We start from the raw sequence: 26532 nt of genomic DNA on the forward strand, positions 1-26532 counted from the left end.
CATCCTGCCACTTTGTTTATGTTGTCATATGGCAATGCATGTGACTTTAACTTTGTGCTTTTCTTGTTGTCTTGAATCATGTACCTTAATTGAATCAGTGGAATTGTAAAATTGGGGGGTAATATGGGGGTAATTTTTTTAAATTGCCCCCTCCCCTTTGGCCTGCCAACAAACATTGCTTTCCCCCAATCTTGGCCTGCCAAAATAAAATCTTTGCAGCCCCCCAATTTGCACTGCCCAATTTGCAAACTTTAACAGGCTATCATATTCCTCGAAGGGGGTCCCAAATATATAGGGGAGGGGGGTCATAAAATTTTTGATGACCACAATGTAGGGAGTCACAAGATGACCACAAATAGTGTGTTTATTTTATTCAAAAAGACTGATTTCAATACAATTTTAGCCTGTTTAGGGGATATGTGTATTGGTGGTGTGGGCTGTGGGGGTCATAAAATTTTTGTTCCCGAAATACAGGTGGTTGTAATTTTATTAACGCCGACAAAAAAAAATTTGGGACCCCTTCCGAAGAAAATGATAGCCCCTAAATGTGCTAGAATATGATGGGAGTGTAGCGAGCAGGAAATTTTTAATATTTCTGCAAGTGTTTTCCAAAAGGTGCCAGTAAATATGTGCCAAAAATTGCTTCCCTCCCGTCCTGCCAAAAATTGCTTGTGCCCCTTCTCAGCTTGCTAAAAACTTATCCCCCCAATTGTACCCTCCCGAGGGCTCATAATTATTGTACATAGCTCATATAATACACCATAGGCCTACAATATCGCCAAGGACTCAAAGATGCAAACTTGACATTCAAACTTATTGAAAATGGAGAAAAAAATTGCTTATGCCCCTTCTCGGCTTGCCAAAAATCTCCCCACCCTCCAATTTTACCCTCCTGAGGGCTCATAATTTATATTGTACAGACCCAAGAGGCTCAAAGATGCAAACTTGGCATTCAAACTTATTAAAATGGAGGCTTGCCGAAAATCTTTTCCCCTAATTTTCCCCTTCCAATCCAAAGGCTCATAATTATTGTACAGACCCGTATATATAAAATAGGCCTACAATATCTCCAAAAGACTCCAATGACAATGTCCGACTGCCCAGACTCAAATAGGCCTACTGAAATAGGCAAACTTTCGGACTTCAAACCTATTGAAAATGGAGAAAAATGTAAAATGCACTGAATTTATTCACATTTTGCAAGATGCAAAAGTCATGTAAATTTAAAAAATCTATGAGTAAACAGGGTCCTTGTAAAATTTGAAGCTTCACCACAAGCTACTACATTTAGATACATTTTGAATTTGTGAGACGTTTTTAAACGTCTCACAAATTCAAAATGCGGCCGGGCATGATTTTCCCAAAACGACCCGTATTTGCTCAGTGCACAGTAGGTAAGCTTAAAAGCTTACCTACTGTGCACTGAGCAAATACTGGTCGCTTTTGGGAAAAATCATGCCCGGTCAGATTTTGCTTTGTAACTTCACTTTCAGTGAACCAATCCTCCGTCTCAGAATTTATTAATAAGAAAACACCACTCCAAACATTATTTTTTAGTTTCAGGTCCTAAAATGAAAAACTCAGCTTGCCACTGGCATGGTTTTGGCAACATTTTTACACTAAAATTATGAGGAAATTTATGTTCATTTTTTTGACATGAAGGCGGAATGTAAAAGCGATGTTTTTCGATATTATTTTTTCAAACCAAGCCAAACCATTAATGCTGATAAAAGTCATGACTGTAGTGATTATATTCAACAAGTTAGTTTCATCCGATCGCGTTATTTATAGACAGTAAAAAGGTGAAATGTCAGTATAGTTTCCATGTACGAACTCTTTGTTTACATCAAAAAGTGACATTTCCGATTTGTTTAAAGTTCCCGGTCCGCGCATGCGCCGTGCGTTTGTCCTATGTCAAGATTGCATGATGTCAGGACCACACCCAGTTGTATCTTATGGAACACATGCTGAAATATAATAATGCCTGATTGCATGATGTCAGGACCACACCCAGTTGTATCTTATGGAACACATGCCGAAATATAATTTGATGTGGAGACATTCCTTACACATCTGGCAGTGGCATACTCATTTATTACATAAAATATTTAAAGGAGTATTTCGTGATCCTAGCATCCTCTTTTTATGACATTGTTCAGTAGATATCCACGAAAAAAGCTTATTCCAAAAATTTCAGTTGATTCCGATTTTGCGTTTGCGAGTTATGCATGATTATGTGAATTACACTGCTCGATAGGCCACTGTTATAATTTCGTTCTGGTGCACCAGAACGAAATTCAAATTTGACGATATTTTTGCTAAACGAAATAATCTGCAAGAAATTTTTGGTACATAAACATTATGTAGCCAGAGGTTTCCAGTGGTATAAAAATCTCAACTTTTTTTGAAAAAAGTGGGGGATGAGGTTGTGGATCACGAAATGCCCTATTAAGACAACAGGTGATATTAAAGTATACTAATTGTTACGGTGGAAATTTTGGCAGAATTTAGTTTTTGTGCTTAAACAATTTTGAACCAGTTTGACTTATTTTCAAATTATCAGTATTATCATTCCTCACATAGACTTAAATTATACACAAAGGGATTTATATAGTCCAGAGATAATTTTACTACATGTAGGTTATTTGCTTGGAGAATGAAAAGCGGTAAAAATGAAATACTCTGAAAATATCAACTTAAGGGGTACTACACCCCTCGATAAATTTGTGTCTATTTTTGCATTTTTCTCAAAACTAATAACACAGTGGTAACAAAAGTTATGTATATTATAGGGGCAAGGAATCCAATTACTACACTGGAATTTCAGTGACCCAAGACAAGCGGTTTGTTATTTATGATCAGAAATAAGGTACCGCTAGGATGTACCTTGTTTCCTATCATATATACTGAACCGCTTGTCTTGAGTCACTGAAATTTCAGCGTAGTAATTGGATACCTTGCCCCAATAATATACATAACTTTTGTTACCAGTGTGTAACTATTTTTTGAGAAAAATGTAAAAATAGTCAGAAATTTACCACTTGGGTGTAGCACCCCCTTAAACAATAACCGTCTCACGTGATTGCGTGCCAGAGTCATGTATAAACTACAAGTCCAGTGTATAATGTGGCGTCACATTGTTAAAGCTTAAACTGATGGACTTAGCCACTTGTACACTAATATGATTCAATTACTAGTACCTCACTACTTTTTATGTATCAAGAAAGTTACAGTCAATCCAAACTTGGCCTGAAAGAGATGTAATGTCTATATATGGATAAGTATAATGTGTTGTGCATGGATTAGCTAGTAGCTCACTCTAGTGTTAGGGTGTTGACTTTGGCACTTAATATGCTCAATTATCTAAGAAGAACATTTCAAAATTTAAGATGTTTACAGTCATTTTGCAGGCATACCTGGAATATAGATAGAGGTACAAAGATTATGCTAAATTCTAGTTGAAACCACCTATTGAAGACATGACCTTAATCTCCCAAACAGGGAGTGTGAATTACCTGAATGGGTTATACTATTCTCCATTTGAAATTTACACTCCCTGTGTGGGATATTAAGGTTATGTCTTTCTTAGGGGGTGTATGGATTACACCTGGAATGGACCATTCTTGGCATTGGTGAAAAGCTTCTTGACATATCAAACTCACTCTTCATCACAAATCCTGATGCTATAGGCAAAATATCTAATTCTCGATCATGAGGGCCAACTTGGGTACGCACAGATATTTGCGTCAAGCGTAGTACGCAAAGCCACATGCTTACGGTGGAAGCACATTATTTTGAGAATTTGCGCAATTGTGTTGTTCCACGAAAAGAACACTGATGCGACAGTACGCAGAAGGTACATCCTCTTGTGATCGAGAATTAAATATTTTGCCTACAGCTATGAATCACATTTTATTTTGTTTGGTAAAGAATGATCGTGTTCATCAGTTTAGTCACTTTTCACTGGTGACTGAAGCCCCCAACATAAGTTTGTTTGGCTTATATAAGGCGGAAATTGTTCAGCTTTTGTTACTGCGTGCATCAATAAAGTCCCAACTCACACTCGCGTAAATTCACATAACCGCATGCCAGTCACGCATTAAGCATAAGCACTGCGACCAACAGCGACTTTAAGCTTAATTCTAATAGCGCCAGGGGATGTGCCTCAGGGAATCTGAAAGTGGACCCATGTTTATACCAATTTTGCAAGAAAATTTAACCCATATCTGAGACTCGGATATTTAGGCAAATTTAATGCAATTCCGTTCAATTTTTACAACATTTCAAAAAATTTTTAAAACATTACCGTACTCATTTTTATACCATAATTTACTAAGAAGGAGCCACCAGAGGACCCATATTTGTGACACATGTGGGTATGGCCATTTGTACTGAGTCTCCCTCCCCCTTCCCCAGGTTCACACACAGTAACAAGTTCTCCACATTTGACCGGACTAGGTGTCGAATGAAGAATTGATATGAGGCATACAAAACTGATAAACGCAGATGTTGCGTAGTGTTCTTTGTGAGAAAGGTAAAAACTTTTTTTTAAATATGTTTCATGTTGCGCATTGTACAGTATACACACAGTATACAAGTTCACCATATGCGACCTAATCATTTTGAAATTAATATTGTCTTATCTGGCCCTCTTGGGAAATCACTACTTACATGTATTGAAAGAGCTTACCAGAACCATTCCAGAACAAAGATGGATGAATGGATCAAAATGAAGAAGGGATACAGCATGCAACAAATAGCTTAATAGATATATTTCCTCTACAAAAACTTGGCACTTCTCTGTGAATGAGATCAACTTTGTAAACTAGGATTAATTGTTGCTGCTCAGTGACTGCAGTATTCAATCCCAGGGGGGGGCCACTCATATAAAAAGTTGTAAGCATGCGTGTGAACAAAAACGCGGAATATGGGTGTTTTTTTCTACTGCTACACGGGCCCGCACGGGCCCGTGTTAAGGGTCTCAAAATCATGTGTCCGTGATAAGGGTAGTTAAATCTAATCACATTCCTATACCCCTACAATCGTCATAATAAAATGTACTGCCCTAATAATGCAGGCGATAATTAGGCCTATCTTGAATAATGATAACTGAGTAGGCCTAAGCCTACCAAATCCAGTTAGGAAGTATCCAATTAGAGTATAATAATAAAGGAAATAAGAAACCTTGAAAGTTGATGTCTTTTACTTTTTTCTTCAAAATTGATCATGCATCCTTGCTAAGGGTTAGATTTAATCCACTTGTAATTTTGTAAGGGTATGGTTAACAAACCATTATCCTTGTTAAGGGTCATTTTGAAGACACAATGGTTGTCCTTGTTAAGGGTGCTTTTCTGAAGTGCATTCACACGCATGCTTACAACTTTTATATATGAGTGGCCCCCCTGGGTATTCAATCAACAACATGTTGATCTGTATAAGGCCAAAAAAAAAAAAATTGTTGTGTTGCCCTCAACTGTCCGGTCCTAAATCCTGAAAAATCAGGGTCATAATTTTTTTTTTTTTTTTTTGAATGATGATTTTTACAGATTTGTTCAAAAATCAATGTTTTCACTTAAAATTAATATTATATTGAAAGACTAGTCTTTAATTGATGTCTAACAGGTATCCAGAAGTCAAAATTGACAAATGTCCTCTAATTGAAGAAGCATTATTTAATATTTGGGATTTTTAAAATCTGAAGGTTAAAAAAAAAAAAAAAAAAAAAAATCCGACCGCCCGACCCAACTTTCCCATTTTTCCACTTGAGGGCAACACAACAATATTTTTTTTTTGGCCTAATAGACATTTCCAGACCTGAGAAAATAATGTGCTTTGTCGAAGGTGTAAACAAGTAAAACGCTGGTGAAGAATGTCAGGCAGCAAGTGGGTCTTCTTGCCTGAAAGGCCTTATCTACAATAGCTGCCCCGTAAACATTTTGATAATATTTAGATTCTATATTGTACACCATCTAAAAATATGACACCTGGCATATAAATATTTGTCTCAGGTATAAACCAACCCCCAATATAGCAATGCATCCTCATCAAAATGCACAGAATTGAATGAAATAATTTGCTTGTTTGTAGCACTACAAAATATTGGTTCTGCCTGTTGCATTAGCAAGATAGAAAAACTAAAATTATATCCGTTATTCTCATATTGATTGAGTTGCCAAAAGTATGTATAATATGTGCAACTTGCAATATTGCTACTGCGCATAGGACAATGGTGGCATTGGACATTGGATATGCGGGTAAAAGAAAGCAATACGATTGCTTTATAAACATTTCGAATGATTTATTGTTCATAAACAGTTTTGAAATTCACACAACACTTGAATTGGGAATAATTTAATACCATTCTCATGCCCTGCCGGTATCTTTGGATGTACAAGGAAGAACACCCTGGATCAGGGCCCAGATGTGGGCTGCACATAGGAAATGTTTTTTTTTTAATTGTGCACTTGTGCAAATAAGATTTGAGGTGCGGGAACATCGAACAAGTTACAGATTCTACATATAGACGAATCCAATTTCATGCATTCCTACTCCTCAATGGCAGCCATTAGCCGCGACGGGTACCCAAGTATCTCACCTAAAATGTGAGATGATGCGGCCTTGAAGGGTATTATAAACTACATTCTATCACCCGTGTTACACGTAGACAAAAGAATGATGACAGTTTACAACACAAAAGAATCTAACATTGAATTTTAAGCGGGTTTAATCCACCCAATTGGGTACTCACAATACCTGTTTGGTGCATGCGGGTAACCAAATATGGCCGACCAAATCCTGACCATGACTTGGCTCGTTGGATTCGTCTATAGGTTACCTGCTCTGTATCAGATAGTGAAAGACATTTTTAGTAGCCACAAATGCACAGGATGCAGAAAATACATCTGTACTGATTTTAATGCTGTCTGAGTGCCCAGTCAAAGCAGAATAGTAATCGACGAAAACTTCCTCTTTTGCTAATCAATCAAATGTTGTGAGAAATAAGAATCGTAAAACAGAATAGTAATAATTGAAGATTTCCACAAAGATATATCACTGGCATTCATCATTTGTGTAGTAGCATCAGTGTGTTTAATATCCCCCTTCATTATCCAGAGCAAGTCCCAGAATATCATAACTTTGTATTTCCATATATACATGTATATTAGTTTAGGTTTATTTATATAATTCCTGTCGATCATGCCACTGTTTTTCCGTGTTATATTAGCTTCTCTCATTTGGAGAAATGACCCTTTGAACTTGCAAGCCTTTGGAGAAATAACAAGCCTTATTTTAAATTTGGAATAATGATCTTTCATAATAACAAACCTTTGGTCCTTCAGAATGATGATATTCCCCCATTTTTGACTTGCAGTCCAGTTAGCTCAATTGATAAGGCGTTCAACTATGGTGCAAGAGGTTGTGGGTTTAAACCCTGGCAGTGTAAAAATTCCCCTGGATAAGGAACTTACTGCTAATTGTCTTGTTGTAACCCATACGAAACTCAGGGAGTTGATCCAGGCTGCGATGGTCAATTGTGGTATATCTAGGGTGTGCGCTCCTAAGATACAAAGTCCCTGAGTTAATGTTAAATGATATGGGGTCGTAATGGTCAGAGACAACCTGTAAAGTGTGCTGAAGATTGTGGATCAACGTTTAGGCGTTGTGCCTGTGCGTAGCGCACTATAAATGACTGCACTTTTCTTTTTTCTTTTCTTTTTTTGTTTGTTTTGATATGAGGCATTTGAATCTTGATTAGAATCTTGGAATCAACCTGTCCAATTGCTGTTAAAGAAAACACTGCTACATGCTGATCATGTGCAAAATATTGTTATAAATAGGGAGACATGTGCTTACATATCATGTACTAGAAGTAAAGAACAAACATGCCTCCTATAATTGGTTCTGGGATGTTTGGAAAGGCATGTGAATCTTGATATTAATCCGACTTCTGTGCAAGAAAAATAGCTACGTGCAGATCATCACATGCCAGATATTGTTACAAAGAGGGAGGAGACATTTATGTGCCTATTATAAGACGTGCTAACAAGTGACACAAAAGGAGTCACTTCATCAACCAAAATCAATTTTCATCTTTTCATTTTAGATTCATGCTCATTTCAGTTCCTTCAATATGCTGAAAATCACATTAATATTGAATTCATAGCTCCTTTGAAATAAAGTTTTTGTGTCGCTAATAAAATAAGACATATAAAGGATTTTGAAATTTGTTTTAGGGCGAAACTTCAAAATCAAGTTCAGCCACTAAGAACTCATTTTGCTTGATCATATTACATAACTGTATTCCCTAGAGAGGAAGGTTTGAATGAAAGGGTGATAGACACATGGGAAATGTTTATCATGTAATACGTCTAGGATTACATAATGCTGTACTATTAAAGCCGATGGGAATTGAAGAGCAGGGGGGGTTTTCCCTACTGAAGTAGGTCACATTGGTGACCCCATGTGGTTGAGTTGGCTGCGATACAAGGGTATGGAACCTTTTTGAAGCAGTGCGTGTATAGATTGTATTATACATGTAGCCCCGTGCACCATTGATGGGGGCACCGAATCAACCGATTTATGTCAAACCATATATAAAATGATCCATTCAAACAGCAAAAGTTGATATTTTCATTAAAATTAAAATTAAAAATGGTCGCTATGAGATGCCCCCATTCAAAGCTGAAATTCATCATGATTATAGGACCAAATTTAGTCATATTTGTACAAATGTGCACATGTAATTTTTCAAGAAAGTGTCATAAGGGAGGTTAGCTCTTTTCCCCGTTTTTGAGAATGGGGCGCCATTCATTGCCCTGGTTTGGGTGCCACAAACCTTGGCTTCATTCTGAGTTGTGGAGTGGAACAACACATTGGTGGGGGCTGAGACGAATATACCTCTCAGGGTGGGGGTCTAGGGGTAATAACTTGATGTTTTTATTGTGTTTTTGCTTACAAACACACCCCTGCATGCATACTCCCACATTAACATGCACACACAATGAAATCAAACCTTCTTGATGGGAGAACTCATTTTATTTGCATTTTTATCATGGTCTAATTGTGCATCAATGGGCTATTCCAGTTTAAATACATACACCCCCTATAACATAACATTATTTATTTATCCACATATGCAAAGTACAATAAAATCACAAGAAATCTATAGTACAATTCCTGAAAACATAGTGGAGGAGGACTGAGAAATAAGCCAAAGGCCTGTCAGGTCCCAGACTCCATTATTATTACTCTAACATTTTGTAATCTAAAACAAGAGAACCCTTATAAGAACATTTAAAAGAGTTAAGATTTCTGTAGTTTTTAACATGATTTGGGATATTGTTCCAAATCTTTACACCCTGGTAGCAAATAGATTTGTTGCCAAATTCAAGCTTATTATTTGGATATTCAAAATCAGCAGACACAATGTAAGACAAAAACTTAATCTCCCACACAGGGAGTGTAAATTTGAAATGTATAGGGATAACTTTATTGTTTCAAAAGGTTATCTGAATGAGTGACTCCATTTGAATTCTACACCCCCTGTGTGAGAGATTAAGGTCATGTCTTCCATAGGGGGTGTATGGATTTCAACTGGAATAGCCCAGTCGTGAAATTAGGTTGAGATGTCAGCCAGGTTGATGTTCAGTCTTTAATGAAAATAATCACACGGACGTAATTATTTAATTTTATTACAAACAAGTTGCTTAATCAGTTGTAGCTGTGTAAGTTTTGCTTCTCATATTAAGGATTTTCATTGTAAGCTAATTTAAAGAGGGGGAAAGTGGGTCGGGTCAACTTGATTCACTCACGTAATCTTGAGTGTATTTGGCAAGGGTTGGTACGTGTGTTGAGGATGTTATGTAGATTCATTGCATTACATGACAAAATGTATCGTCACAAGAGTGGACAGATTGTATGGTAAAGAGGGTATCATACTTGTGTGCAAAACAAAATATATAATTAAAAATTTGTTTCACATCCACATGTTTTTTGAAAAGTGAGGAGGGAGGGAGGTGGTTTTTTTTCTTTTCAAAACTGACATCAGTTTTCAGCATCTTGGAGGAAAACAATGAGGCCCTTTTTATGATTATGAGGATTTTAGAATTAGGGAGGGATCTTTTTTTTCCCTCCAAAGTCCAAAAGTTGAATTGCATCCATCTATGAGCTGCATGTATTTGCCCTTAGTATCAATAATAATATAGAATACAGTATGTAATTGCCAAAATGTTCCTTCTCCGTAAGACTAATCTCCATGGTTAGACCAGGCCCAAAATTATTTTTAGAACTGGTTCAACTTGTTTTCTGCATACGGACCTATGAATTCCACAAAAACACTTGAAAGTGGAATAAAAATAAAATAAAAGTGATTCCCTTAAAACGGGTTTAACCCACCAGAATCTGGTCCTAATTCCAGAGACCTCAGAGAATTGTTTGATGCCTACCCAAGACAAGGAGATGTGCAACTCAAGCAATACTTCCCGAGACAACTTCAAAGAGGCAGTATAATGGAGTGCTCATCTGTATAAGGGTAAAATAAGGCTCCGAAGGTGACTGCGCTGGTGCTCTACCAATGAATTACTTCTGACTAATTGACTTCTTTATGAGCAATAACATTTTACTGTCCAGTGTTAAAAACTTAAATTTAATATGAAAATTGAAAAGTACAAAAAATATGAACCAATCCCAGAAATTTAGTCAGGACTGAGGTGGACGTGAAACAATTTTTTTTTTTTGTGGCCTCTGGGCCCATTTGGTTTCAATTATAAATCTCATCGTCAAGGTGCACAAGAGTTTCCTTTTCAAACATATTGTTTCCCACGAGCAAGGAGAAAACATATCCAGTATTTCTTAAAGGTAACAGGTGATTTGAAAGAGCTTGAATAAAAAAAATAATAAAGCTGTAACATCGCATCTAATAAACCCTCGAAATATAATAGTGGTCTGTCAAGACCTTTCTTATTTGCATGAATCTTACAGATCTTTTTACCAGCTGATCGGAAATCTTTGGCAATTCGTTCAAAAAGATGTTACATACACGCAACAATCATACAATGGCAACAATATGTCAATTATAATATTTTGCTGTAAACCTTTGACGAGCATGTACTCCATGATAGTGCAAAGTCGGAGCTAACATCGCATACAGTGTAAAGTTCATTCATAAATTTCCACTCTGCAACAACAGATCACCTCAGCAGCCAATCAGAGATAAGTGCGTTTCAATGCAGTAAATACACAATGTAGGCATAAAACACAATCTCGTCAAAAGTTTATAGAAAAGATTATAGTGTGTGGTGTGACATGATAGCTCACACTAGTCATGTACCATGTTACTCTTACCCCAGCCTTACCTGACTTGATGCAGTGGTAGATAAAGACGCATTCAAATTGCCAGAAATTGATTGATAAGAGGTTAATGATTGGGCATCAGTTGTTTTGAGGGTGTTGTGAAATATCTAAACATTGTGCTTTGAAACCGAGGAAGCCCGAGGGATATTCCAAAGCACAATGTTTAGATATTTCACAATACCCGAAAAATAACTGATGCACAGTCGTTAACCTCATTCATAACCGCCACTTTCACTTTTTCTAATTCAATTTTCATCACATTTTCTTCTTTTAAATAAAACAGAACACAATTTTAACAGTAACTTTTGTTTTCCCTGTAAAAAAAATCGAATAGCCTATTAGGGAAATACACCTAGCAACCAATCACACTAGCACGCAATCATACGATGTCCAAATATGGCGGACATCTTCTGCGTAAATTGTTTGAATGCATAACATGCCTCGCGGTGCCGTCATTGTAAAGCGTACTTTTAGCTACATCACAAGACCCGGTCATTATACTTTTTCAATAACCTGCATTTGCATCTGTGTATTTAAAAGTTATTATCTGTGATTGGATTGAACCCATCCCGTATATTGATGAGGTTATGAATGTTTTTCGTTCAAGTCCTCCTGAAAGGGTCCATTATATAATATTCTCACTTTATACTTGGCTATTAGTAGAGAAATGGATTCATCACATAAACAAGATTATACTCCATTAAGAAATCACACTCCTCTTGGAAATATCACATTAATATCATGAATGTCAGTACGTTATTAATCATTTTTGCTGAGTCATCATGTTAGTGAATTGTGAGTTGTATTGAGTAGGGGGTATTTGTAAATTTAGTAACGTATTGAAACGTATGGAAATGGATGGAAAAGGATGGAAATGGATGGAAATGGATGGGAAAAGGATAGGAACAGATCGAAAAGGATGAAAATGGGTAGGAATGAATCAAAATATGACTCGAACATCTCGAAATGAGTACAATAAGAGCTAAAATTCATCAAAATGTGTTTTCTTATCCTGTGTCTTCATTTGTTTTCCTGTCTTCCCTATTTTTGCATTTCTTTCTTTCTTGCTTTTTCTTTTCATGCAAATAAAATTCAAATACTAGTAATCATGGTAATGGAAGGAAGAAAGAACAATTAGGCCTTGATTTTCTTTTAATTAATCAATTAACACAAGAAGGAAAGAAAGAAAGCACAATTCTTCTTTAATTTTAGATTAATATTAAAAGATATTAATTAATTAAATAAATAGTTGTAGGCCCTACTTTATGTTTCTCAATGACATTATTTATTAGCATTAAATAAAAACTCCATGATCCCAATTAGGTGTAAGTTGGGACATATGACTTGACATGCATTACAAAAATTAATACATGTATGCCAAAAAAACAGGTTTGAAAAAAATTGACCAAACTCAATTTAAAAGATCGTACATGGCTTTAACTTTTGATTTATATACATTTTTATAGGCCTATTCCTGCATGTAGGAGGATATCGCTGGTATGAGTTTCCAATTCCCCTATCAAATAGACTTTAAAATGTGTTTAAATTTAATCTGAGCATAAAATTCTAAAATTTGATTTAATATGATTTCATATCTATAGACCAATTTGGTGAATGAATTGTGGAAAAATACACAATTTTTACTCAAGACAATTTTCACCAAACTTTTTTATGATGCAGTTCTTCTCCAGGATTGATACTTTCTATTTATTTAGTACTTTATAATAGCTGATGAACTACTTCAAAAAGGATTTTAAAAGATTTATATTTCAATAATTATCTTGAAAATGTTGAAAATTTGTATTATGTAGTAATATTACATTATGGCCTTGACCTATTGAGATCTGCCAATGTTTCATCACAGATATTGGAATATAATACTATCTGTGGTTTCATGCTGCTGTGGCGGCTTTTACTGGCCACATCGTCCTGTGATTTGAGCATTTTGACCAACGGGTGAAACACATTTTGACAAATTTTAGCTCTTATTGTACTCCTTTCGAGATATTTGAGTCATATTTTGATTCATTACGACCCATTTTCATCCTTTTCGATCCGTTCCTATCCTTTCCCCATCCATTTCCATCCTTTTCCATCCATTTCCATGCGTTTCCATATGTTACTAAATTTACAACTACCCATTGAGTAGGGGTGGTTCTGTTGACAGTGTCTACGACATCAGGAAATATTTTTTGCATATTCATTATGATGAGATCAGTGCATTGAACAATATGCTCTTTGTTTTAGCATGACTATAATGGTTTGTTTTTATTTTTTATACTCAATATGTATATAGTTTTTTACTTTAATAATTGGCTGTTACCAGTGTTGCCAACAGTTTTCAGTGCCAAGGTGTGGTGAATTAGCTTGCCAATTTGCATCCATTATCATTGCAAGTTGGGACTTCAGATACACAAAACCTTTATAATACGGCTAAATTGAAAGGAAATATACGTCAAATTACTGCCGCAGCCTGACATTTGCAAATATGTAGCCCAATTTTAGGCAAGCAGCAGTATGGGTTTTTGAGTAGTGACAATTATTGCCAAGTAGCCCAATTTTGCACCTAAAGCGCAGCATTGGCATCACTGGCTGTTACTTAAAGGTTGATCGAATCATTCTTATTGTTTTCTCTTCTACAGGTGATGGTAAACTGAGCCAGCAAGAATTCATTGGTGTCATGAAGAATAGAGTCTATAGAGGGTTCAGGGTACGTATCTGTGATAGAGCTGTCTTGATATAGTCCATTTCATTACATGCTTTATCTGACTAAGCCAAAGAGATGACTGGAAGAGTTCCGACTCTGCCATACATGCTTGTCACTCATGGAGGGGAAATATAGTGTACTGCTGGATTTTTTAGCCATTTTAGCCCAGCAAACTTTGATTGTTCAGGGGATTTTTGTGATTTGCATATTAAGAGTTGTGCAAATTACTAAGCTTGCTTAAAACACACAACATTGGGCTATTCCATTTAAAATCCACACTACCCCTGTGGAAGATTTTGGAAATATCTTCTATAGAGGGAGTATGTTTTTCAAATGTAATTGGTCAGGGTTAATTATTTTGAAACCCACATTCCCTCAGTGTTATGGCTTTACCTATATCTTCCACAACTGGAGTGAGTATTTCAAATTGAAGTTACCCAATTGTCTATTCTATTCAAAACTCATACTCCCTCTGTGGAAGACTTTAGCTAAATCTTCCACAGGGGGGGTGTGGATTTTAAATGGCCATTTACTGTAATGCCTATATCATACTTCATCAAGCGATTGTCAATATATCGATCAGAAGTTGCTAATATAAAATGCCCCAGTGTCAGATCACAACTAGTTAGCTTCAAGAAAACTGTCTAATCTCATGATTTGGCATATATCCCCCATGGAAAAAATCCCATAGGAAAATTGCCAAAACAGTGTTGTGCCCCCCCCCATCAGGCCATCAGGCCGGGGCCCCATAATCATGGTTAGTGCCCCCCTAGGATGAGTCACACTACGCTACTAGCTAGCCACTAAAAAGCTACTAGTGTTATATAATCGCCACTGACATTGATCACTAGCGATGTTTCAGGCACTTACTGAAATTTTTAGTATTTTATGGCCATAAGATGCCAATCATCTTTTGATATCACTCTGAAAAAAGCAGCAGATACACTATTTATTAAACCCTAATGTGACAATCCAGTATGGCAGGTGGGACTACGTGGAGTCTGAGCTCTCCTACACTTTGACGTTGTCATATCGGATAATGACAAAGCTCTGTTAATTAATGAACACTGTACAACTTATTAATCAGCATATTCTTCTATTTCTAATAGCATAACAAGCACACAATGCTTGCTGAAAAAATGCATGTATTAACAAGAAATAATGGTACTGTTTCAATCATGTCATTGTCATTGGAAAAACATGAAGCCCTCATCAATTTGTGAGATCGAGAACATGCATTTATCCCATTGAGGGCTCATCTGGATTTTAAATATAGGTGACATACATGATTTGTATTTTAAATCAAATTCTAATGAGTACAATTGCTTATTTGAAGAAATAATTTTATAATGGTATAATTTAAGCTAATGCCGCAGCTTCTCTAAAGCTCACAAAAATAAAGCGCTTATAATAAATCGCTCTTTGCCCAGTGATTGTACTATCGTAAAACCGTAGCAAGTTTTAACCTTGGATGTAAATGAATATTCTAAGATTTGCTCGGTATAAACCAAGATGCATTTGATACTACATTGTTATAAAGGGAATAGGGCAAACTAAGTTTCCCAAGGTACTGGAGGGTTTGCTCAACTTAAATCATGTAGTATTGGTATTATTATATCAAAATCCAACTACTGGGATGATGTTGTAGGGAAAGCTATCACATGAGGAAACAGGCTATGTCCTTTGCAATTGACAAATAAAGTGGCATGATTTGCTCATGGGGAGAATCCAAAGTTATTTATTAATAGATAAATACCATCAAAATCTGTTCCCAATATTCAAATTGACTGTTCTCCATATAAAAGAAGGGGTCTGGTTGAGCAAGTTGATTGCTGCACAGGACATAACTTGTAGTTCCTAATCAATGGGTAGATGCTGCAGTCAAAATGTAATCATTTTATTTATATATTTTCTTTTCATAAACGTTACATAAACAAGCAATGTGAATCAATTAACTTGTCTAATGTTCACTTTTTCATATAGCATTCTTGTACATGCAGGAAGCAACAATAAGCAGGAAATCAAAAATTAGAGATACTGTTTTTAAGATGCCTATTTTTACAGACCCATCTCTCTTTTAAAGCAACTTAGGGCCAGACTCTTCCATGTGTAACATTGCTCTAAAGAGACTGCCACTCTTCCCACACAATGAGTCTGTTTACTTTCTCAACATAAGCAGGTGCCCATTTACTCCTGTGGAAGTGAAGCAAAATGCCTTGCCCAGGGATACAACATGTTGGCCGCGATGAGATCGAACCCACGACCCTATGATTATGGGTCTGATCACTGTTTTACTGAAAGGCATAAAATTGAACTAATATTGCTTGAATGTGTCACATATGAGATGTGTTTTGCCAAAATCTGCTAAAACTAGGTGCTTTACGTTTGTATCATGGGAATGATATTTGGCATGTTTAATTTACTGAAGTCAAAGGTATCTTTATTTTAAGCTATATTTTTGAGTAGTCAGCAATATACTATTTCGTAAAATTGGCTTTCGACCATTTTGATTACTCTATTTAAAATGATTTTGACAGAATTCATCACAAATTAGCTAAATCTGTAAATATTCTAAGATATCTGTTAAGCTAAACTATCTCCATGTGCCTTTGGTTGTGCAGGGAGATAGCACCTCCGCCAAGGTAAGCTACTCATGTATGACGGGCTTTCTTTAGCACAGCTTCATTAATAGATTACCAAACTTGGCATTCTTTTATATCTTTCCAAGATACGGTAGCACTTTATTAACAGTTGTAACTAGCTATAGTTTGGCTTATCTTCCTCTTTTGATACTTTGGCATCAATTTGTGACGTTCCTTTCTTAATCCTAAAAAGAGCATATAATGATTATCAATGATCTTTTTGTCTTGGTTACTGTTGCATATGATGGATAATAATTGTATTAACAAATCAACAAACTATTTCTGCATGAAGTTTGCATGAATGGTTATTATTGAATTCAATTCAAGAAACATTTATGAAACTCAGCTCAAGGTGTGTGCCAGTCAGTAAATAAATGACAACTGTTTTTGAGTGAGGCAGGAAGATGACATTGTGAATCTAGAACTGCTAAGATCGGATAAGATTTAAAATGAACAAATTGAACGGAATGAGTATGAAGTGTGGAAGAGAAGCCAAACTGTATGTATATGAAATATGTCAGCTATTTCCTGCTACATTTTGAAAGTCTGGGGTTCATACTCACAAATTACTGGGAGAAAACGGTCGTAAAGTGCACTTGATTCTCTCTGATATTCACTTGTGAAGGTAGAGGAATTGAGAATACATGAATTTAATAAGTATTTGGAAATACGATTGTCATGAGAAAAAACACTTCATGATGTCAACTGTTTCAAATCTTGGAAGGCTGGTCGACCATTTTGTTTGCTCTCTGTCAAATACAATGACCTTCTGTGATATGCCGATATTGAATGGATGAAAATGGTTGACATAAATAGCTATGTATCCCTCATCATTTGTAGGCATACCAGTAGGGATAAAGGAGCATACTCCTCAACATCTTTTCCCCCCTTTGCTCCCTCTCCAGCATAAATCTGACTTAATGCAGGCCCTTATTGCAAGCCCTTAAGGCGATATAATACCCCGATTTTCATCAGTACCCCTCTTCTTTTTTTTCTTGCAAATTTATTAAGTACATATATATGTTTATCACCTCATGTCCTGAACTTATAAAATATATCTACATATAAAGTGACTTTCAACCATTTTAGTAAGTCATTTTAGACCTATATATTTTTTGTTTACTGTAACCTAGTAACTCAGATCTGTGTTTCATAACAAACCATAATTTATTCTTTTCAAAATGTTCAAGTAGGGTACATGAATAGAATACATTAAATCCTTTGTTATACTCTCTATAGAAAATCTATAGTGGTGCATGCAAAATACCTACCATGATATAACACTGAATAAATTAAATAAACACTTATACAATGGATGCATAGTAATTAGTTGTTAGGAGAAGAAAAAGGCTATTAGGTCACCGTATGTCAGGTTATAGGTCAATTGGTTCAGGTCAAATTTAAGCATCAATTTTGAATACACATGTGAGAGTCTGTGATATCATATGAGGCATAATTTTGATATTCTGTCTTTAACTGGATATATATCGAGAAGTGCATGGTGGATATACTAATATACCTTGGGATGTAAATGGTGAGTACAATTTAGAATGCCTAGTTGAGACGGATTTCACAAATAAATATAAAATAGTTACCAAAATCACAAACGTTAAGCTTACGGAAAACTACCCAATATGGTTGTATAGGTGACAAGAAATACAATTTTTTCATCATTGCTGTAGTATGGTTGTTGTAACCTGTTACCTATGGCTTAATTAAGTTTCAGTGCAATAATGTCGCAAGTTAAAAATACAAAATATAGCTCAACATTGAAAATAGAAGCATTTTAACCAGTTCCTTTTTTGATAGTTGTGGAGCACCAAGTTCATGAAGTCATAACAGAAATCAGGAACCACTTATTCCCATTTTACATATCAACTTTATTTTCCTAATGTGTTAGCAACATATATCCAAAATTTTAACGAAATCCGTTGATAGTAAGCTTTCCAAAATGAAGTGAATTTAAATCATCAGTGATGTACCTCCTTTTGGCTTCTATCTGTAAAAGCATGTAAGCTACATTGATACCGATACCACCAATAAAACGAGAAGATTTGCCCCTTCATTTTGCATACCACTTTGTCCAATTTTTTTTTGTAATTTCTTCACAAAATGCAAAAAAATGAAAAAAAAAATCAATGGGTGTAGTACCCCCTTAAGATACATCATAATACCAAGAAAATTGAGGCAGATTGTTGCATGTTTTTTAATGAGTTTGTTACCCGCCCCCTCCTTTTATAAGTACTTTTAAAATCTTAAGATATCGTCTTTCTTTCTGGTAATGCTATTGCAAGTACTAAGACAACCAACCAATTGTTCTGTTAAATTGGTATGGACCTTGCATGATGCAAGAATAGTATCTAAGACCTGTAAACCCAGATGTCATGAGAGAATGAACCCCAGGTCAAATGTCAAGCAGAACTCTTTTTACAAAGAATACATACTGGCCATCAACGTTTGGCTAACTGAGCAAAGCTTTGTACTTTTGCGACTATCGTTAGCAGCCAATCAGGGGCACTGGAGGCTTAAAGTACGCAAATCTTGTGAAAGGAATTCTGCTTTTAATTGTAGTACAGACTCACCTTGCTAATAACAAATTCACTCTCCACCCTTATCATGCAGCTTTGACTTTGAATATTGATGTTTTGTTATAACCATAATAATATGTGACATATATATGTATTGAATACTAGTTATTTTGAGGGACTCTAATTCTAGTCATTAATTTAGCACCAAGCAGGAATCTTTTCAGCATTAATGTCATCTTTACTCACATCATCCACCTTGCAGAAATTTAATTGATTCAGATTTTTAGTCTGTGTGGGTGTGTGTGTGGGGGGTGTGTGTGCAGGCATGTGGCTGGGGTAAGGTTGTTGAATTTCCACCTGATTGCCCTCCATTTTTCAGATGAGGTCAGTAAAAATGGTTGATCTATTACTAGCTTAGTTCAGGTCAAACCCGACGGTAAAATGCAATGAAAATGATTCTGGAAGACCACTAGAGAACTGCCCCCCCATCAAATGTGAACAAATTTTGGAATAAAGGAGCCTCACTAGCAGTGGGGCATACGTGAGTAAGTATTGAAACTGGAAGATCATAGGAGCCAGCAAGATCCATTCAAGCATAGCATCACCATTATGACGTAGCAGCCAGATGACGTCATTCCTCAGTTGGATGCTCGGCTAAGATTGGAAGATACCTGATATGTTTTTATGAACAAATTGGCAGTTTTGGGACTACAATTGGATGTCGATTGTCATTTTCCGAATATATACAATTGATTGTGCCAGGTTTTTTATTATCCCATAAGAATTGCTGATTTGGATCACCAGAAATTTGAAAATTAGACTTTTTCATGACATGTAAACTAACTTTAGATATGCTAGTGTGATTTGATTGATTAAATTCCAATATTTATTTGTCAAGCTCATCTCAGACCTCTTTGTCTTTTTTGTAAATTGTTTGCCCCTGAAAACAAATCTTTTTGCCCTCCCAATTTTACATGAGAGTAGATCTTTTTATTCTACTATCCCTCTTCACTGTCCCTTGTCCTGTTTCACCAACTTTCTTTCTCTCGTCCCAGTTGGTCAGTCTTTTTACAAGCATATCTTTCTCCATGCTACGTGATTTGATTGAATGCACATGTCAATGTCTTGTGTAATAACATGTGACTTGGGGTGGATTTCATTCAGAGTTAGGATTATATGGCAACTCCTAACCCTATCATAGGTCTCAAATCTGCCTTAACTCTACCATAAAATTTATATGTTAGAGTTACGATGGGTTTAGACATACGATGTGGAAAGGATTTCTGATGCATCATAACTCTTGGTGGAATCTATCACAGATCATACTAAGTATACCACCTCAGGGTGTAAGGTTTTATTTGGTTTTCTAATTATTCAGGAGCCATTTTGGTTCCACAGTGGATAAGTAAGGGTATATGCACACCACTTTTAATACACATCTCATTTCTCATAGCAAATTATATACCTCATATATAGATTCCTGTCATCTGATTGGTTGAAAGTGCAGTCATTGAATTAACTATGCCCGCAAAATGAACTATGGACCGGTCCATGGAAATGAACTATGGACCGGTCACGTGCGTCCCGACCAAACTGCGCGTTTTCCCAGCGTAAAATGATATTACGCACGCGTTAATGTTTTCACGCGCTATAATTACGCAGAAATCGCAGATTGTAATCTGTGTGCCGTTCGCATTGAAACTATTAATTTCTCTTCCCAAAATCGATGCTTTTAACCAAACAGATGACAAGAATCTTAAGATTTGGTATATAAAACAAATATTGACTGCTTTTTTATTGAGCATGGTTAAAATTATAGGCCGCGGTGATCTCAAAACCATGACTATGCCCTCGGCTATGCCTCGGGGCATAGTCATGGTTTTGAGATCACCGCGGGCCTATAATTTTAACCATGCCCCTCATAGCAGTCAATATTTGTATACTATTGTTGGCACTTCTGTGACCAACATTCAAATGTGTACTGGTCTACTCTGGGGAAAGATTAAAATCATCCTATTAACCCAGAGAACTAAGTATAACAATTTTCATACTTATGTGCCTTTGTGTATTTGTTATAATTTAATATGCAGTTCTGATGCCTTCCGCTAGGATTGCGACGAACATCATTCGTACCTAAAACATATAGATTTATATCTTCTGCTCTTCTCTATCGTGCCTCTTTAGCTCAGTTGGTTAGAGCATTGTGCTAGTATTATGAAGGTCGCTAATTTGAATCCGGCGGGATGCACTGGTTTTTGGTGGGTTTTTTCAATGTTTATTTGCACTGGCCTACTCTACTGGGGAAAGATTAAAATTTGCTCAACATTCAAATAAGTTGGGACTTTGTGGGTGTTAACAGTAATAGTATGGGGAGTGCACCCACTTTCAATGGGAAATTGTGCTGCTTGGATGATGTTATGATAAGATTAAGCTTTATTCCATATTGAATACAAAATTTGGGTGTGCTCAATTTTGGTCCATGGCTTCATAAGTGGAATTACATTTATGTCATGCATGTTGTTGAAATAGCAATATAAATTTATCTGTATTTAATTTTTTTGTCATTTATTTACAGATGAATTGAACATACAGACTAATTATTATAATTCTCAGTAAAGCTGAATACAAGGATGAGTTTCTCTACTGGAAGTCGGTTTCACCAAAATTCCAGAGTGTACATTACATGTTTATCGGCGACATACACTACGGGTTGTTCCAACATATGCAATGGCAGGGTAATTTCGGTCAAACTGATTTCTGGTAGAGAAAGCTAGTACCCAGTAACACAGGATCCACATATAGCTGGGTATTGTGGCATTCTGTTTGACCTAAACAGATTCAGAAGCAGCAAAAAGCGTGCTTTTTGTCCAAAATCAATCAATTGTTGCTCAGCGACTGAATGTAATTATAAATGTCTGCAAAACTGAAGTGATGTTTTGGATGATAAAGCTGATAGACAATATGTGACCTTACTAAAGTAGATGAGGGTGTAATCAGTAGTTGTCATTTAGATTTATGGGAACATTTTATACGCCTCATGGTGATATATCAGGGATATTTTATATCATTATCACTGCAGATTTTATTCCAAATGCTTGAACGGATTTGGTCTAACAATGTTAGTTTAAGTAGTTTACATAACATTTGAAACTAACTTGCTATGTAGCACAATTTATACTTGTGTATTAGTAGAAAAAGCACCAAGGCTTTTGATTTCTGTTATTTTTGTATAAATGCACAGACTTTTCTAATTGGTGTACTTTAAATCTTAGTTATACAAAGTAAAAAAAAAAGTGTTTGTGCTACTTACCAATCATAATTATTTGTGGTGGATAAGCTGCCTTACCAGTCTTATAAGATTTACTTTGTTGTGATTTTACTACAGTATGGACAGATGGTACCTTACTGTCATTTTATACATGCAACTTGCAATGTTTCCATTGTGCGAAATTACCCTACCAGCACAAGTCAAAATATTGCAAGGTGCACAATATACATAGGTTGATGGCGGTCATCTTGGATATGCAGACATGGGAAACATTCTGGAGTTAAACATTTCAAATGATTGCTTTGAAGATCGCACTCGATAGAGTTCCGAAAGCTCAGCCGTATATGAAAAGGACTTCTCTATGGAAAGATTAAATCTTACTCATGTTTATCGACCTGGAGTACCAAGTAATTTCAAATCATTTCAAATGATTTTTCCTCATGAGCAGTTTTGAAAGTCACCTTCCGTGCAAATCCAAGATGGCTGCCATGAGCTTGTGACAGGTAGCAAATATCTGACTTGCCAGTTGGAAGTGTTAACAGATCTTGTGTTGTGATTGATCATTTCATTTATAAGTCGGCATAACATGGCTGCAATTTAGCTAGTTTCTAATCTGACTGTGTACTGTATTCTTTCCACATATCATCTGCTATACAGGAATACCTACGCAAACCAATAGGCTGGGCTGGATTCAAGGCGTGTGTGAAGAAAGAACTCAAACATGCTCGGTGATGAGGATGATGGTTGGTGATGATGTGGAGGATTCAAATGGTATCCTCCTGTAGTGATGACGAGTATCATGTTCATAGACCAACAACTACAGATGTTTCACCAACAGGCAAAGTCCCTATGCTTCGTATGTACTGAGATTTCTTGCATAATAAGAGCGCCAATAATTATTATTGTTCTATCGACCGTGTCTAGGAAATCACACATGGCATTGTGTTGCATACATGTAAGGGTGCGTTTATGCTAAGATGCACGTTACGCAGCAACAGGCACAAGAAATTTGTTTAAAGCTGGTTTTTGTCATGCAATGATTGGAACTTCATGGAACGTTTGATTCCATTAATAGATGATGCTGGGATTTCTCCGGTTGGTTAAGTGTCTGTAGTTATTAGTATGTGATCATGGCACCCCATTAGGGTTGAATAATATCACAGTAGATGAACTCTAGGAGAATGATTAATACTAACAATGGCAAATGCAATATTATGTAATTCTTTAACAATTGATATTATAATCATTCACTACATAATTAATGTTTCTCTCATCCTTTGCTTAATTAGTATACTTCTATGCAAGTGACTAGTTTTAGCACTCTTTTGCAATTTTAAAGATCTTATCATATGAATATTTCACTAAGGTTTAACAATGCTAGATAAGATATAAACTACTTGCACATTTTAGCATTTTAGATTTTGATGGCAGAAGGTCATTACATTTTTACTATTGTATAACTAACATTCTTTGAGGTAAAATGCCATCTCTGCATGAAGTAGTAACCTTGTTTCAGTTCTTTTTAATATTTTATTTTAAATGTAATGAAAATAAATGTAAACATCTCATGTGAAATATGATTTTGAAATAGTACAATATCAGTAAGCTTTCAGGATATAAAATGTGTTTAGGCCATCTTTAGAATGTCACAAATGTTACTGAAAATGAACATGATTAGAATTTTTAAGGTTATCAACAAATCAACTCATACCAATCACACAATGTCAAACATTTTGTAATATCTTAGTTTACAACAGTATTCATTATATAGTTGGTAACAATTGGTACAATCCAGAGAATGGCCTAGATTTTTTAGCATTGCAAGTATATTATTCATATATCAAGCTGAATTAACATGTTATCCCTGCATGACAAGTGCATTTTTAGTTCATTGAAACATTGCTACAATTATGACGGTCATGTGCTATTTACATAATATCAATGGCATAATTATATCATGGTTTTGATTTCTGAGCTTTCACATTGAGAAATATTATTTAAAGAATGCTCACTGATACCATTTCAATATTATCATGTAGTAGAAACTGACTTTACCACTATCAATTAGGTGGATTAGGTTGGCATGCACAATCAATCCGATACTGGTAACAGGGAAAAATAAACCTATGTCTCATATTCAAAGTGAAACAAAATATAGAAACATGCTGATAGTAAAAAGTGTAGTAATAATGGGAATAAGTTTTCTACTGAAACCATAGGTCGTCGTAAACTGATGCAGATTAAAATTGTCATCCCAAATCTCCAGCAAAAGTTTAAATCCTTTACAGACCAGAGATGGTGATGGGCTGATTATTGAGATTTTTTTTTTTCCATCTCACAAATAGATGAAACAAAGCACACCGCATCCGCATTATTTAGCATTAAGATGCTATTGATCACATGTGTTAGCAATTTTCAAGTTAAGTTTCGTGAAAATGCTTTTATAATTTTTATAAATTTTTAACATGTCAAATACAGGTTGTCTCCAAATGATCAATACCATCCATGTGATAATTCTCAATTGGACATTTTACTTAAACCGTATACTGATATTTCAGTGTTTTCATGGACTACCAGGACTAATCCTATTTTGAGACACCCTGTATTGTTTGCAGCAAATCATTGTTTTTAATTGAACTGATTGAGTAAGGTAGTGCAATATTATTAGGAACCCTTGATGCTTATTAGTACAATAAACAATCAATTAGGCCAAAAATTATGGTTGTCTCAGAATTTACAAAAATGATGAGCATTGCTGAATTTGTTGGCAACCATATTTTCAAACAAATTTAAAATCAATTTAAAGAAGGTATTCAATTTCGTATCACATTTGGGCCACTCATTTAATCGTCACAGCTAGATTATTCATTTTTACTGTTGTTAAAAAAGGCTCAAAAAGGTACCAATAAAATTTGAGCCAAATATCAAATTATGCCTGCAAATTTGATTTCGGGCTTCACCTAGCTGCATGTTGCTATGCGCACAGGTTTCCGAGGCCAACTTTTTGATTTATATAGCCTATTACAATTTAACCCAAACTCCCTCAGGGTGGTTTTGTTGGAGTTGCCCTATGTGTCGGCCATCTCGCTGAAGGGAGACACCCAGTCTCTAGGGATTTGCAAGATGCATTGAGGTTAGGGCTAATTAGTGTGGAGGTGCAGGGGCACCCATCTTATGGGTGTAGCAAAAGGCAAAGAGGGAGGGCACACTAATAACAGGTGTTCTTAGGAGGACTGGGAGGCAATTTGGCCCAGGGCAGGGCTGCTGCTTATTAATAGTGATTTTTTTACTGTACATTATATAATGGTTTCTATTTGTATTATTAATATTTTTCATACACTTATAGACCATTATTATAATTTACATGGTCCTGCCATTGATGAGGTAAACATCGATTTCACATAATATTATGAAATACAAAAGTGAGGTCAAGACGGGTAGGCCTATCACATGTTTATCAAATCATGTGATAACCCTTCTTGACCTCGCTTTCATTATTAATGTGATGTTGATGTTCACCCCATCAACGGCAGGAACATGCCAATTATAGGAATGGTCTATTCAATATTCTGTAAATAAGTAGTGAAAATAAGAATAAAGTTGTATGCAGCATTAGCACTAACTTCTTAGTAAAATCAGATATTGTCAATACAAATTATATTTAATTGGGAATTAATTATCCCCTCTGTCACATGTTGTATATAGCTATAATAAACCAGTGCATAAATGTATACTTTTAGCCAGGTTTGCTTTAGTTTATGTGTTGTGGTTGCCACAATGGTCAACTCGGTGAAAATGTGACATTGCACATAGAGATTATTAGAACCAAAGAGTACAGACTGCACCATGTTTGCATGTTGGTCATGGAGAGCCATGCACCCGGTGAACATCAAATTAAATCCATGGTTGTTCAGTTTGCATTATTTGTGCAAGTAATGTGGTGTTCTGATACATTTGGATAAAAACATGTTACACATATAAACCTTTAAGACGCAAATTGACTGTTGATTTCATACTTCTGTCACCATTTGGCCT

The 26532-nt window shown here is 35.8% G+C and overlaps 1 protein-coding gene across 1 annotated transcript in view; it reads left to right on the forward strand.

Moving 5' to 3' along the window:
- LOC140160571 (calcium uptake protein 3, mitochondrial-like) overlaps positions 1–26228 on the forward strand; it is a 288013-nt gene extending 261785 nt beyond the window's left edge. Inside the window, 2 exon segments of the mRNA XM_072183815.1 lie at positions 13995–14062; positions 23155–26228. Of these exon segments, the coding sequence (XP_072039916.1) occupies positions 13995–14062; positions 23155–23229 (143 nt within the window). The 3' untranslated portion in view covers positions 23230–26228.
- The last annotated feature ends 304 nt before the right edge of the window (positions 26229–26532 follow it).

Source organism: Amphiura filiformis, chromosome 9, assembly GCF_039555335.1.
Source record: "Amphiura filiformis chromosome 9, Afil_fr2py, whole genome shotgun sequence".
NCBI lineage: Eukaryota > Metazoa > Echinodermata > Ophiuroidea > Amphilepidida > Amphiuridae > Amphiura > Amphiura filiformis.